General features: G+C 43.8%; 1 protein-coding gene across 1 annotated transcript in view; it reads left to right on the top strand.

Annotated features, from left to right (window-relative positions):
* NMT2 (N-myristoyltransferase 2) overlaps positions 1 to 16,127 on the top strand; it is a 55,874-nt gene that overhangs the window by 28,724 nt on the left and 11,023 nt on the right. The window contains exons 3-9 of the mRNA XM_040967917.1: positions 2,069 to 2,213; positions 5,040 to 5,158; positions 5,259 to 5,350; positions 5,471 to 5,587; positions 7,307 to 7,477; positions 8,626 to 8,734; positions 13,386 to 13,556. Coding sequence (XP_040823851.1) covers positions 2,069 to 2,213; positions 5,040 to 5,158; positions 5,259 to 5,350; positions 5,471 to 5,587; positions 7,307 to 7,477; positions 8,626 to 8,734; positions 13,386 to 13,556 — 924 coding nt within the window. The remainder of the gene's footprint in view (positions 1 to 2,068; positions 2,214 to 5,039; positions 5,159 to 5,258; positions 5,351 to 5,470; positions 5,588 to 7,306; positions 7,478 to 8,625; positions 8,735 to 13,385; positions 13,557 to 16,127) is intronic.

Raw genomic sequence — 16,127 nt, 5'->3', positions numbered from 1 at the left:
CTGGCAAGGTGAAGTATGAGACAGTGTACTGTCAGAGCCACAGTGCAAGGATACATGGGAACAAGGATGCTGATTATACTTGTGGCACAGTCGTTAGATCTGGATGTATTAATGTCAGGTTCAGCTCAAGTATCCGGGCAGGAGGTGGGGTAGGAGAAGATTTGCTAAGGATACAGTGGCTGTATATTTGGATGGCTAGGCCCTGTGAAACTTGACCAATATTACAAGTTGAGAAAGACTGGTGATTTCAGCTTCTATTTAAGTTAAGGTTCCCATCAACAGCTTGTGTTTTGGGGTTCAAAGGGACATAAATTTCACTTTGCCTAAAAGCCAATTACTTTTAATGTTGGAGATTCCAAAGAGGCCCAAGTCATAGGAAAAACCCAAAAATACAACACATTTGAGCAAGAAATTTTTATTTAATTTCTGTGTGACTTTAAGATAGGGCCATTAGGATTTTGAGCTCAACCAAAATCTAAGATTCACAGTTTATAAAAGCAGGCAGCCCTGGATTCAACTGTTAAATTTCCAAGTGGAGACATGAAACCTGTAACAGTCCTACAGTTAGATTGCAGGCTCTTGTTTTCCTTGAGTCACTGTAGCATCAAGAACCCCAAGAAATACAGAAGTACAGCAATGACAGGATAGTCTGTTAAAATGAGCCTGCTTTGTGCTGGGTCAGACAGGTGAGCTCCTTGGATTGAGACTATCAGATTCCAGACTCAAAGTGGAGCTTAAGTCCAAAGTCAAGCCACCAAGAGCCAGTTGTGCCTTTGCTTGGTGTCTCTGGGGAGAGCGGTGGAGCACACAATGGAACCCAAAGTTTCTGAAATTCCTTCTAACCCTATACTTTTTTTAAATTTGAAAGGCAGAGTTAGACAGAAAGACCCTCAATCTACTGGTTGAACCCCTGAATGGGCCAATCCAAAGCCAGGAGCCAGCAGCTTCTTCCAGGTCTTCTCTGTGGATTCAGGGACCCAGTCACTTGGGCCATCCTCCACTGCCTTCTCAAGCCATTATCAGGGAGCTGGATCAGGAGTACAGTAGGTGGGATTCGAACCAGCACCTATATAGGATGCCAGTGCCATAGGCAATGGCTTACCTTGAATTACCACAGCACCGGCCTCCCAACCCCTTCGTCTGAAATTTTGCATATTAAAAACAGTCTTTGATTTCCACTTTCAGACCTTGGCACTGTCCTCACCCCACCCCCATGTTAAGTGTAGTTTCACGTGCTGTGTGTTGCATTATTTAAATAATTAAGAGGAAATAAGCTGACCAGTCTTCAAGAGATGATAAAGATATTTGTTTTGAGAAAGCAAGTCTAAAATTTGAAGATATTGCCTGTAGATTGAAAACAGGATGTTGCCTGAAAAAGAGGCTTGCTCTGGCTGTTGGTTGGGGAGACAGGCATTAGCTGTTGAGAATCTGAATTGACAGAGGAAGTGCTAGGCCTTCTGTCCAGAGGGTTTGTCTCCCTGGAAGAGACTTAGAAGAAGGGCAGGGTGTTGGAGGAAGGGGCACAGAGTTTAAAGCTTCCTTTCCAGCTCAGCCCTGGGCTCAATTTTTTCTTGCTTTTTTTTTTGTTTTTGTTTTTGTTTTTGTTTTTGTTTTTAATGAACTAAAATTTCTCCTGGCCTGCCAAATCCTGTCATAGAAGTTATTTCCTTCATACACCATTGCTGCTACTACAGAGCGTCAAGCCTCATGGTGCCACCAAGGCTCGCGGCTCCTGGCTGCTGTGTGACCTCTTTGGGCTTCTCCTCCCAGAGGAATAGTGATGGAGACTATTGGCAGAGGGGTGGGAGTGGTGGAAGCAGAGCATCCCCTGATTCACTTTAGATTTCCCAAACTGCCACAGCCCCCATTCAAACTACAGAACTCTCTTAACCGTTAACAGACTGTGTTTGCTTAGAGTTGAACGTATTCACCTGCTTATGCCCACAACCTTGACCAGCCTTGGAAGAGGTCGACTATAGTCTCCAAGGCAGATGTGCCTTCATCCACCCCAACCACAGGAGCAGCAAGTGGCAGTGTCCTCATGTGTCTTGTGTCTTTGCTGTTCTAGAATGCCACCATTCCCATGCAGAAGCTGCAGGACATCCAGAGAGCCATGGAGCTGCTGTCCGCCTGCCAGGGCCCGACCAGGAGCATTGATGAGGCTGCAAAACACAGATACCAGTTTTGGGACACACAGCCAGTGCCCAAACTAAGTAAGCACTTCGGCTTTATTCCCCTTTTCCCCCAAGAAACAAAAATGCATGAATGACAATCAAAAAACATGAGATTCCTCCACTCGCATCTTTGTTTCATATTACAGATTCAAAATGTACAAGACACCATGTAATAAACGTATCTCTGTCAGGTAGTGAGGTTGGCTGTCAGTGGCAACAATTTTAGTCTAATTCTTGTCTCTGTAAGCATATCCCATTTCCCCACACTTGGTAAAACATTGGAGGGGCTCTTCCCCATCCTCATTCAAAACTTGAGAAATTTCCCTGTTACAATCACATGTTACTGCAAAGGAAAGTTTTGTGTCATTTAACCTAGGATCTGAACACCTTGCACTAGCTTCACTAGTGTCCATGCAGTGCTATCCCAAGTGTCATCGAGAAACAGGGACATCTTGCAAAGGCCCAAGTAAGGCGTTTCACTCAGAGAAGACACTGTCATGACATCCAGATCCTGCACCCTGCAGGTGTTGCACCTGCCCTCAGCAGTACTCTTAGGCATCTACCACTGAAGTTTGCCATACACATAACCTAACCTTCTCCTTCATGTGCTGCCAAAAAAAGTATATATATATATAAACACACACACACACACACACACACACACACACACACACACACATACGTAGATATAGTTGTAAATGCCACAGGATGATCAAAACCATGCTACAACCTGAACCTGTTTCTTTGCCTTGTGTATATATGCCTTTTTTTCAATCTTTCAGGTTCAGGATTTTTAGCATATGAGGATCTAACTAAAAGCTCAGTAACCCAGCCATGACAAGTGATCTGTTTTGTGCAGTGTAAATTAGGAAACAAATTTTCAGTGCTTTCCAATCCTGATCCTCAATGAAGTGCGTTCTTGAGTGCAGAAGAAAGAAGCGTCCGCAGCTTATTTCTCTCCTTGCAGGCTTTGGAAATGTACTTAGCAGTGGAGGAAGATTCTCAGAAATTAACAGGCCTTTAGATGGCCATGAATTGAATGACCATTAGCTGCAAGATTTAGATTTATTGACCTAAGTGCATTGGAGACCGTCCTTGAATGCTGTATGACAGCTGAGGTTCCAAGGGACCCTGGAAGGAAGCAGTTAGGACTTTGGCTCCCTGGGCTGATTTGAGGAAGGTAGAAGTTCTCCTTTGGAGATGAGCTGACAACATGGAGAAAAGAGAGACAACTAAAGAAATTGGAGCTGGCACACAAGCCCTGTGAAAAGGTCAGGGAGGGGAAGAACCAGACCCTGAGGGTGCTCAGCTCGGAGTTTGCTGTGTCTGTTACTAAGCACCAGACACAGTATGGGGTCCACACTGGGGAAACAAAGGTGGAAAAGTAGACCAGTGGTGGCCAGGTTGGGCTTCAGGGAGGACATGCTTCAGGTAGAATGGGGCTTGAGGGAGGGAAAGATGCTGCAGGAAAGGAGTGTGTACATGAGCATCTGCTCGAGACATTCTGCAGGCTCCCCATCCATCTCCACCTGCCCCAGCAGAGGGCAGGCCCCAGGGCTTCCCTGGGATGGAACAGGCCTAAGGTAGGTCAGCGTTCAGGGTGTGGGGCGGGGGGGGGAGGGAGAGGGAAGGAAAAAGGTTAGAGGGGAAGGGAGTATGCAAGGGAGACAGTGGCCACGGGGAGACTCCCAGGTAGAAATTGCTAGAAGCCATTATGGCCTGGGTTACTCTGCTGGCATGACAGGAGGAGAGAAGTGGCTGGAAATTAATTTGGGTTTTATTACTGGGAGGGTGGATAATCACCATGTCCCAGCTCCATCCTGGTATACAGATAGATAATCAAGAAATGAATCTCTGTGAATCTAATGGGCATGGGTGTCATTCTACTCTAATTTTAGTGATCTGTGATCAATTTGAAATCTACCATCTATGGTGAAATAGTCGTTTTTCCATTTGATGATTGTTTATAACCATTGCCTATATTTCTGCTAAGCTGGGATGCTTTTGGTTTTTACTTATTGAATTCTTCACTCACTGAAGCATTAAACCCTTGATTGCCATGTAAATTAATAGGGTAAGTCACCTCCTGCAACCCTCCATCCTATTAGTTCTAGTCCCTAGATACTCCATTTCTGATCCAGCTCCCTGTTAAAGGTTTGGGAAAGTAGTGCAAGATGACCCAAGGCCTTGGTCCATGAGCCCACGTGGGAGACCTGGAGGAAATTCCTGGCCCCTGGCTTTGTCCTGACCTGGGCCTGGCTGTCTGTGGCCATTTGAGGAGTGAATAACAGACAGAAGATCTTGCTCCTCCTCTCTGTCTCTGTAACTCTACCTTCTAAATAAAATTGTGTATTAAGTCTTTTTTTAAAATGTGAAAGAGACAGGAAGGAGATAGGAGAGGATGGAAGGGGAAAAGGAAATATATTCTTAGGAATATAAGGAAGTATGAAATGTATTCATTCTCTAGGAACTATATTGAATTTGTTAAAACTAAAAATATGTAAAAGAAAATAATAATACTGAAAAAAAAACCTCTGTAAGGCTGTCGTATCAAATTGATGTTGCTTGGTGTGGTGCTGTGTGTTAACATCCAGGCTACAGATCGAGACCGAGACTGCCATCCTTTTGTAAACTCGTCATCACTGTGTGAGAGGTTTCTTCCCTCGAATTGACGAAATACTGATTACTCCATGCCACTGTCTAGTTTTCCTGCCTCAGCCAGTGGTACATGAGATAATAGCCTGTTTTTAAAGATTTATACAAAACCCCAGGCCATAAACATGATTTCTGTTTGTAACACAGATGATTTTGACTTGGCAGAATACTTCGTGATTCCAAGTTCTTTCTGTTTTTCGTCTGCTGCAGATGAAGTTATAACGTCCCACGGTGCCATCGAACCAGACAAAGACAACATTCGTCAGGAGCCATATTCCCTGCCGCAGGGTTTCATGTGGGACACCTTAGACTTGAATAATGCTGACGTGGTGAGTAAAATGCTTTCACTCATCTTGACCTTGGCTGCACAGAAAGTGCTCCTGAGTTGGGTCTGAGCACCATAGATAGGACGCTCGCCGTGTCTTGTAGCTCAAGGAGCTGTACACGTTGCTAAATGAGAATTACGTGGAAGATGATGACAACATGTTCCGATTTGACTACTCCCCGGAGTTCCTGTTGTGGTGAGTTGTACCTGGTGATGGAGGCTGGGAGGGAGGCTGTGGGCTCGGGTGGGCTGTGTCCGTTCATGTGTCCTTGGACGCTAACCTGACCCCTGTTTTTCTGGTCTTTCCTGACTTCAGGGCTCTGTGCCCCCCCGGCTGGCTCCTTCAGTGGCACTGCGGGGTCCGAGTGTCTTCCAATAAGAAGCTAGTGGGATTCATAAGTGCCATCCCAGCAAACATCCGCATTTATGACAGGTACCTGCGGATTCCTGTCAGTGCCAGTTCTTGTGTTGCCTTTCCAAGAATGGCAGCTGGAAGAGGCTGGTTGGGTGTTTGAGTGAGAGTGAGTGATTACATAGGCCATGCTTTCGTTTAGCAGTATATCTGGAAGATTAGACAAGAGGATAAGAAGAAACTTTTAGACTAACTCAGGTTCTTGATAGTCGGGGAGGTTATGCTTGTGTGGGGGGTACAGGCTGTACTATAAGACATAAAGTGTAGGAGCAGGTATTTGGCCCAGCAATTAAGACTGTCAAATCAGAGTACCTGCATTTGAGTCCCAGAACAGCTTCTGATTCCAGCTTCCTACTAACGCACATCCTGAGAGGCAATGGTGACAAGTCATTGTGCTGCTGCCACCCACATGGGAGACCTGGATTGTGCCCCCACCCCCTTCCTTGCTGCAGCCCGGCCCACCCAGTCCAAACATTGAGGGCTTTTAGGAAGTGATTCAGCAAATGGGAGCTCTCTCTCTCAAAATTTTTAAAAATCATAATAAAGTTTATTATTGAGTAGTTAAAATAATTGGAGAGAGAAGAGATAATGAACCAAAAATGTTGTCTATTTTATTTTGCTCTACCTCATTCTCATACAAGCATACTTGTGATGTGTACATACAAACACATATAAAGAGACCATGTGTGTATTGGAATAAACAAACCCATACACAAGTATTCCGGGTTTATTTCTAAGGGAGAGTACTATGGAAATTTGAAGCATGATTAAACATTTTTTTTTCTGTATAAAGTAAATACGCTATGTTTAAAGATTTACTTGAAAGGCAAAATTACACACACACGCACACACACACACAGATCTTGCTTCTGCTGGTTCACTCCTCAAAAGCCACAGTGACTGAGGATGGTCCAGGCTGAAGCCAGGAGCCTTGAACTTTATCTTAGCCTCCCACACTGTCAGCAGGGACCCCAAGTATTTGGACCATCCTCTGCTGTTTTCCCAGGCCCGTGAGCAGGGAGCTAGCTGGGTAAGAGACAGAGGAGGTAGGACTTGAACTAGCACTCTGAAATGGGATGCTAGCATCACAGGCAGAAGCCTATCCCACTATACCACAATACTGGGCCCCACTCTGCTACCCTTTTTGCTCTGTGTCTCCAGCCAAGGAAATGAAAGATTCAGCTATGAAAGTCAAAAATGTGAGGCTTAATAGGTCCCTTTGTGTTTCAGCATACTGGGTTGGCTTAATTACTGCTAACAGCAAGTTGACCTCCAGAAATAACTGTCTGCTAAACAGAAGGCCGGCATCAGTGGGGTCAAGGCTTGGGACGGCTCTGAAGGGCAGTCCCTTCTCAGGAACCCGGGGAATCTGTTTTGCACTCTAGAGCAACATCTTGTCCAACTCTACAACCCTGACCCAGTTATAATTATATACATTTCAGGAAACACAGAAAAAGAAATATCTGATCCTGGATCTTGATGAAAATCTTACAAAAAAGAAAAGATTGAAGGCTAAAAGTTTATTTAGAACAAGAATATTTGGTTCTCCCTGGCCTGAAATTAAGCCATTTTGGCTGAGAAGCATGGGGAATGAGTGTTTCTGATTTGAATTTATGAAAAGTTTACATAATAGAATACTTTTCATAGATATCATGTTAAAGGATGCCTTTTCTGTACTTAATTCTTGGAAAATACATTTGTGTTGGGTCAACTCTAATTTTTAATATCTTTTTCTCCTAGTGTGAAGAAGATGGTAGAAATCAACTTTCTTTGTGTTCACAAGAAGCTAAGATCCAAACGAGTGGCCCCCGTGTTAATTCGGGAAATAACCAGAAGGGTGAACTTGGAGGGAATCTTTCAGGCCGTGTATACCGCTGGTGTGGTTCTCCCTAAGCCAGTGGCCACATGCAGGTAATTGCCGCACATCCCAGTCCTGACAATAACAAGAGCAACTCTTCTAGAAGCATTCTTTATCCTCAGGAGTAACTAGTGGGGGTGGCAAGGGGGGCAGATTTAGACTTCCTTATGACTATTGAGGTTCTTGGAAGTAGGACATGAGACCAGAACCTAGGGCCACTGAGTCTGATGTGTGTTTGTTGTACATCATTCAACCACCCAGTAATTCAAAAATGATTTTTAGGTTCCTCCTGCAGGTGATTCTGGGTCCCTATTTTTGCTTCTCTTCTACTTGAAGGACTGGTGCTGTCTGTGCCTGGGGAGACCTGGGCATTCTGAGTGTCCTACCTTTGCACCCTTACTACCACTCGGTTTCCCATTGCACTTGACAGCCTAGCCGAGTTATGCCAGTGTGCTCCTTGAGAAGTCATGGCTGTTCTTGGCAGCTGAGAGCAAGAAGGCAGCTTTTGCTCTTTGGTTATGACTTGACTCATTCCAGTCGAGCTTTCAAAGGCTATTCCAGGGAGAGAGCCATCAGCTTGTCATGGGACTGACCTGTTTCTGAGACAGCAGAAAGAATTGACCTTCCTGTTCTGTTTTTATTGACTCTAGTAGGGTCAATACCCGGAGTGGATGTACAGTGACTGTATTCTATTGAATTCCTGCACTCATAAATTAACAGAAAAAAAGACTCCACCACTGTATTTTAATTCAAAATATTTATCCCAGTACCTAATGTGAAATCATTTGAGAAAGCCATGGTAGTTCCTCAAAAAAGTTGATTTCCTTGGTGTGTATTCCATAAAAGTGGAAAAGGCTACCGATTTAGGAAAAGGATTTCCACGTTTCTGAAACTCTCTGGTTTGCCTTTTGTAGAATCTGTGCTGCTCATTGAGTACATGCAAACCGAGACCTACCCAATGCTTCTTTTGTTGTGGTAAGATTCCACTCTAGTAAAGGAGATAAAAGGGACATTAACCAGGAAGGAAAGACATATTTTAGAGACTAAAAGTCACACGTGGGAGGGGGGGCCAGCGTTCAGCACTGGGTCAGGCACACACAGGCATGTCCAGGAAATGCTGACGGAGCAGCTGAGCCGAGACAGAGTCGGGACTTGCAGAGTTAGAAATCAATCCAACTTTCAAACCTTTATTGTCTTCCAGATACTGGCATCGATCCCTAAACCCCAGAAAATTGGTAGAAGTGAAATTTTCTCACTTAAGCAGAAATATGACTTTACAGAGAACAATGAAGCTCTACAGACTTCCAGATGTAAGTAGGAATGATTTGTGCGGTTTTTTTTTTCTTTTCTTTTTTTTAAAGCCATTACAACGAAAGCCTTTAATGTGGGAATGGATTTTTTGCAGAAATCTTAAAAAACAAAACAAAACACCAGAGTGTGAGGAAGCAAGCATGTGGCTGAAAGACTGCAGCGAGAGAAGGAGCTAGGGAAAGTAAGGAACTTCATCTGGAAAAACCAGTCTTCTTTTTGTGCTCTATTTTGTTTTTAAGAATTTTTTTTAATGTTCTTTAGTTTATGATCAGATCATGCTGGACTCAAGTAAATCCAAAATTTGGAAATTTGAGGTTGCTAATGGCCTGCTAAGTGAGAGGTCAGGTGAGAGGAAAGTTTAGGTTCTGCTGCTTCCATAGCTGAGGAGTCAAGGTTAGAGGAGACCCAGGAACAGGAAATAATGTGTCATTCACTCATCCTCTTTTTAGCCTAGCAGATTTTCAGTAGGAAAAGTTGCCCTTCTTCCTAGGAAAAGATGTAGATGTGCCTTTTAGTCTTGGCACTATTTGGGAAATGGGCGGCAAATTCATCGCTGCTTCCCAACAAATCACCCCCACACTGAAGAGCTTACAGCAGCAGGGTGCAGGACACGGGACCAAGAACCTGTAGCTGAGTCCTGGAGTCTGTGAGGTTGTTTGCAGGACTGGGTTCCTCGCTAGCTTGTGGGCTGAGGGCCTCAGTTCTTTGTCAGCTGCCCAAGGCCTGCCTTCAGGTCTGTGCCACCTGTGCTTTCTGGACGCAGCTTTGTCATTGAAGCCTGGGGGAGATAAAGTCACCAGCAAGAACAAAAGGGAGACAGCCTGTGTTACCTAGTACCCAAGGGGACATCCAGTCACCTCTGCTGTTTCTGTGGATTAAAGGCAAAACACAGGCCACGCCCACAAGCCCAAGGTCACAGTTGGTGTCACCTCCAAGAAGTGTGATCCGTTGGGCCAGCCTACAATTTGTCCACAAGCACACACACTTGCCTCTGTGTTGCCTAAAGTGGAATGAAGAATAAGGAGTTGGGTTAGTCAGGATGGGTAGAATTTGAGATGCTAAAAATATCCTTGAGGTGACACTGGCAATCAGCCTGTATATTTTCGTCCAAGAGTCAATACACTCAGGGATTAAAAGGGACTTTTGTTATTCTACTTAATTTATTTAGTTTTCAAAAAATTTATTTATTGAAAGTAAATAATAGATATAGATATATAAAGTGTGTGTGTGTGTGTGTGTGTGTGTGTGTGTGTGTGTGTGTGTGTATGAGTGTGTAGAGAGAGAAAAGGAGAAACCTTCCTTCCATCCCCTGGTTCATCCTCCAAATGACCTCGGTGGTTGGGGCTCTGGATCCAGGCCAAAACCAGGAAGCAGAGCAGCCAGAACTCAGCCTGGTACTCCCATATGGGACAGACACTGCAGATGGCAGCTCAGCTTGATGTGCCACAATGCTCGGCCCTGAAATGCTAACTTGGCATTGGTATGTGGCCTGGCGATGATAGTGAGGATGAGGATGGGATGTCCGTGTCCCTAGCCACAGCCCTGACTTCTGTTCTTGCTGACTTCTTGGTTCCTGACTTGCAGCTGCCTGCTGGTGCAGAGCCTGGGAGGCAGTGGTGATGGCTCAAGTAACTTAAGTTCCTGACACCCACATGGGAGTCCTGGATTGCGTTCTCAGCACCCAGCTTTGGCCCCGGGCACAGCTTTGTCCATTGTGGGTATTTAGGGAGTGAGCCAGTGTATGGGAACTCACTCTCTTTGTGCCTTTCAAATTAATTAATTAAAAATAAGGCAAAAGGGCCCGGCGGTGTGGCCTAGCGGCTAAAGTCCTCGCCTTGAACGCACCAGGATCCCATATGGGCACTGGTTCTAATCCCAGCAGCTCCATTTCCCATCCAGCTCCCTGCTTGTGGCCTGGGAAAGCAGTCGAAGACAGCCCAAAGCCTTGGGACCCTGCACCCACGTGGGATACCTGGAAGTGGTTCCTGGTTCCTGGCTTCAGATCGGCATAGCATCGGCCATTGTGGTCACTTGGGGAGTGAATCATCGGACGGAAGATCTTCCTGTCTCTCCTACTCTCTGTATATCTGACTTTCCAATAAATAAGTAAATCTAAAAAAAAAAAAAAGGCAAAATACTAAGATGTCCTCAAGAAATAAGTATTACTATGTGTCTGTACCCTTTCTACATTTTTTTTCTGAATTTTGGTGTTAAGTATTTCCAAAGTTGATGTGTCTGTGTGTGTGTGAGAGATCTTAAAGTCAAAACAATTTGAAGCAGTTAAAAATGAGAGTCCTAAATTGATCTTCTAAGCTTTTTGCTTTATTTTTGTAACATATTTTAAGATACATAGATGTACTGCATTTACTAGCATTAGATAATTTTTTTTAATATTTAGCATCTTCTTTTTAAACCATTTAAACAACCATAACCATTGCTTAAATCTCTACCTTGGAATGTTGGGGTGCAGTATTTCATGCCAAGTGGGCTGACAGGTTCTCTTCTCTGTTTATCTGCCTTTCCAATAAAAATAAATAAATCTTTTTTACAAAAAAGATCCATTTTTACTTGGAAGGCAGATCTTACAGAGACAGGAGAAGTAGAGAGAGAGGGTCTTCCATTGGTTGGTTTATTCCCCAAATCGCTGCAATGGCCAGAGCTAACTGATCCAAAGCCAGGAGCCAGGAGCTTTTTCAGGGTGTCCCACGTGGGTGCAGGGTTCCCAGGGCTTGAGCCGTTCTCCAATGCTTTCTAGGCCATCAACAGGGGGCTGGGTCATAAGCGGAGCAGTTGGGACATGAAACAATGCCCATGTGGGATGTTGGTGCCACAACGCAGAGGATTAGCTTGCTGCACATCTGCGCAGGCCACAAGAGCAAATTTTACACACAGTTCATTATGAACGCATAGAGTGCAATAAGTCATGGACACTAGTGGGTTGGGGGAAGGTTCTGATCAAAAAAAGTTTGCTTACAAAATCAGAGATGTTCTCAGTTGCTGAAAAAGCTTCTTTGCTTTTTACTAAACTCAGAAAACATGACCGCTTCACTCTGATTATACAGAAGCTTGCCTTTCTTAATTTAAGCTTAACAGTCTTTCCATTTTTGCCTCAAGTCAGTGGCTATAATTTGAGTATTTCATTACATGAAAAGTTATTTTATCACTTTTCAGCCTTTTGGTGAAGATCAAGTGTAAAAATTATCCTGTAGATTGTCAAGCCACTGATAATAAAATATTTTCCTCATTTTCTATGACCTCATGCATTTTATGGTTAATTATACTCTGAAAATATTGTTTTCTACTTTAATACATCTGTGCAAAATCTTGCTTAAAATACTTAAGAACTGCCAGGGCTGTGATTCTAACATGCATTTCATGAGCTGTCTTGTCTAAATTGCTTATTTTTCTAACCCAAGATGGTCCCTGAGATCTTTCTGTGAAAATAACACTGTTCGCAACCTCACTAACGTGAAATCCGCAGTTTTTGTTTTCACTCACTGGGTTCCTATATTTTCTTCTGTTTTACAATGTTCTCGGGTTGAATTTCTACTATGGTAAATGCAGATACACGTAGCCCTCATAAGCAGAACCCTTTAGGGCACTTAGTAATCGCCCAGTGGAAAGACGTGCCGAGCGTGGGTCAGTTGAGAGCTACCCTCCGCCAGCCGCACGGCTGAAGGCAGGCTGTCCTTAGCAGTTGCCCAGTTCTCGTACCACATGAGGTGCACAAGAATTCTGTTCCCCACAATGTGTTTTGCTCTGGTGGAAACTGGAAAACTTTTTCTTCATTTCTGAACATTCTCTTTGAACAGATGTTTGTGTCCTGTTACTTCCGTTATTTGATATAATGGCTTAATAATGTCCATCATTAATAATCCTGTTAACAAAAGAAACAACATTCTGATATTAAGAAAGGCTCCTTTTCTCTGCCTTTCTGATGGTTGTTGGGCTTCCTTAGGCCAGTCTCAAGTGTCGTGTCTAGACAGCTCTGGAAAGCCAAGTGCTGCTGGGAGCAGCGAGACGAAGCCTGACCAGGAGCTGCAGACTTTGGGCTCCCGTGGGCTCCCGTGGGCTCCGTGTCAGTGGTGAACTTCCAGGACGGTGATTAGGCTGCCTCCTCTGGTTCCCTTTTCATCAAAAGGCACTGCAGGGAGACCACCTCTAGGAAATGCTTCATTAGTGAAACGTCTGTCTTCCCATCCTGACCAGCATGGTTTAGCTCTTTTTATTTTTGCTTAAAAGAATGAAATCATGACATCCTTCTTCATGGGCCACTGAGGAAAATAAGTTTCTCGCCTGTGGCATTCAGAATGTCAGATGTAACTGTCTTAAAGCAAAACATTCCAGCAGCCATGCTAAGAGTATGTGATTCTCTCCCGCCTACAGTCTTCCCTGGGGTCATGGGCAGTAACCCATGAGAAACTGTGATACGTTGTCTAGCAAATATCACAACCAGGTGTTCCTCCAACAATGATGTGTGCAGGAAATCAAGGGGGAGAACGTATTTGAGTTGCAGGTTCTGAATGACAAGGGGCTGGGACTCTACAGTTCTGAGACATGTTCCCTGTGTTGCTGGTAGTACCCATTTCTGTGCGCCATGCTTTGGGCATGAAAGTGTGTATGAATTTGTCTTCTTTTCCCTCCAACAAGGTTACAAAGACTTCAGGTTTGAGACCAATGGAACCAAAAGATGTTAAAGCCGTCCGAGAATTAATCAACAGTTACCTAAAGCAGTTTCATCTAGCCCCGGTGATGGACGAAGAGGAAGTAGCCCACTGGTTTCTCCCTCGGGAGCACATTATCGACACTTTCGTAGTGGAGGTAAAAATAAGGAGATAAGATTCCACTGAGCTGTATGCAGATTGTGTGCATGAAATGTTGCCCAAAAGGACCATAGTGTACCCTCCTTTCTTTTCCTTTTTTTTTTTAAGGTTGACTGTATAACCTCATCCCAGGTGGATGTGTCCTGGATTCTTGGGGCTTCATTTGGGAAAACTAGCAGTTACCAGACTGCCTTGCCTAAGAGGGCACAATTCAGCCACTTAACCCCTCTTCAAGGAAAGGAAAGAAGGAAGGAAAAGTAACAGTTTTGATTAAGAGTTAGATAAATTTAACATAGTACTGTAAAAAAAATTTTTTTAGCCTTGAAACATGTATGGATACCTCATTTGACAGCTCTTTTGGTTGAAGTGGACGCAGGTTGACATCAAGTACTTGGAGGAAGGAGGTTAGGAGCCACTGGAGTGACCCCTTTGCGTCTGTTGTAAACACTGAGCAGGAGCATTCAGTCAGCACTGTCAGGCTGCGTCTGGAGGCGTGCTCCCAGCCCAAGCAGGGTGTGATGGTGGGAGCCTGGCTTGGTGTGAAGTCACAGGGTTTTTCTGAAAAACAGCTGAGTCAGATTTGTTTTTAGATTTTTATTTATAGAACACCACAAGCGTGACATCTCAGTACACATTTCATAAACGTGTTTCTTAAATGTTTTAGAGAGACAAAGTGGGCCCCCATCTGCTGCTTTGTTCTTTGGACACCCGCTCCTGCTGGCGCTTGGCTGAAGGCTGGAGACAAGTACTCCCCTAAGTCTCGCATGGGAGTGGCTGGGACCTGGTCACTTGAGCCCTTGCCTGCTGCCTCCCACCCCAGTGTACACACATTTTCATGTACTTGAATACGTTTCTCCAGGGTAGCCCTTCTCAAACCTTTAAATCTCAGGATTCTTTGCAGAAATATTGAGGAGAGGCACTAATAGCTAGACCTGGCACTAAGATGCTACTTAGGACACCCACATCTCGTAGCAGAGAGCCAGAGTTTGTGATTTGCCAGCTGTTCCTGAAGCCAGCTTCCTGTTAATATGTACCCTGGGAGGCAGCAGGTGATGGCTCGAGTGGTCAGGTTCTGCCTTTCAGGTGACAGACCTGAACTGCGCTCCAGGCTCCTGGCTGGAATACGGCCCAGCCCCAACTGTAGGCATCTGGGGAGTGACGCAACAGAGGAACAGAGAACAGGAGTTCTCTGTCTCTCAAGTAAATAAAATATGTTTTTTAAAATGATTGCGGACTCCAAAAAAATGGATAGATATTTACTGTATTCAAATTAGAAATTCTTCACCATTACTTTACTTAAGAACAACATAACACTAGCAAATACATTCTGTGTTTCCTGAAGATCATATTTTGTTATGAAAACAACTTTTCCTGAACAAAATCAGAGAAAAAATGGCATTCTTTCATTTTTTGCCAGTCTTTTTAATATCTGACTAAATAACAGACTTGCATATTTATTTTTCTGTATCCTATTTACTGTGATATGTTTCAAATATGTAAAGAAAATACTTCATATGAAATATTGAAGCTATGAAAAAGAATAAGTGTTTGAAAAGGTTTTTCATATAATTATGGTTTTTATCTTACCGAAAATCATCACTGAACATTTTTAAATTTTAATTTTTATTTATTTGAAAGTCAAAGTTAGAAAAAGAGAGAGATGGAGATGAAGATCTTCCATCTGCTGGCTCACTGCCCAGATGACTGCAATAGCTGGAGCTGGGCCGGACTGAAGCTAAAAGCCTGGAGCTTCATCTGGGTCTACCGTATGAGTGGCAGGGGCCTAAATGCTTGAGCCTTTCTCTGCTGCCTTCCCAGGCACATTAGCAAGGACCCGATTGAAAGTGGATCAGCTGCTTCCAAACCAGCACCTGTATGGGACACCAGCACTTTAGGTGGAGGCTTAACTTGCCATACCGCAATACTATTCCCATCGGTAAACTTCTCATATTCTATTACATTAAAAATCCGTTTGTCTGCCTGGTCCTTTGAATGACTCTGTGACCTAGCATCATGTATTGGTAATTTGAAAAACAATTGGTTCACTGAGTTGCATAGAGCTCCCAAATACTGACATTTCATACGTGGGATCATAAAGTTAAATGTTGATATTACCATCATTGTCATCAGAACAAGTGTGTAATATAGCTCCTAAAGGTTCTCCTTTTAGTTTGCACTGAAGCTTTATCAGTAGCAACAAATCCTCTCTTATTCATGTGACAGGCTCACATCATTTGTTTCCCGGAAAATGCGCCAAACACCTAAGCCTGAACAACCATGGTTTGCCATGTAATGTGCCATGGAGAAAAAAAAAGTGGCCAGTTGAGCTCACAGCTCAGTAGCATAGGGCTTCTTCTTGAGACCACCTTTATGTTTCATTGTGCAGGGAGAGTGTTTATGAAGAGTTGGTAAAACCAGTAGTAGGGATACAATAAGGATATCCTTTTGTGAAGCTTGTTTTCTCTGATTTTTTTCTTTTAAAGATTTTTGTTTTAAGAGGCAAAGAGAGAAATGAAGTCTGAGACAGGCAGTGTGAACTCTGTAGTGCCTGCAATGACTGCGCCCAAAT

Source organism: Ochotona curzoniae, unplaced genomic scaffold, assembly GCF_017591425.1.
Source record: "Ochotona curzoniae isolate NIBS_2020 unplaced genomic scaffold, NIBS_Ocur_1.0 scaffold_4683, whole genome shotgun sequence".
Taxonomy (NCBI): domain Eukaryota; kingdom Metazoa; phylum Chordata; class Mammalia; order Lagomorpha; family Ochotonidae; genus Ochotona; species Ochotona curzoniae.
The sequence above is the reverse complement of the archived record's forward strand: the minus strand, read 5'-3'. Positions and strand labels throughout refer to the sequence as shown.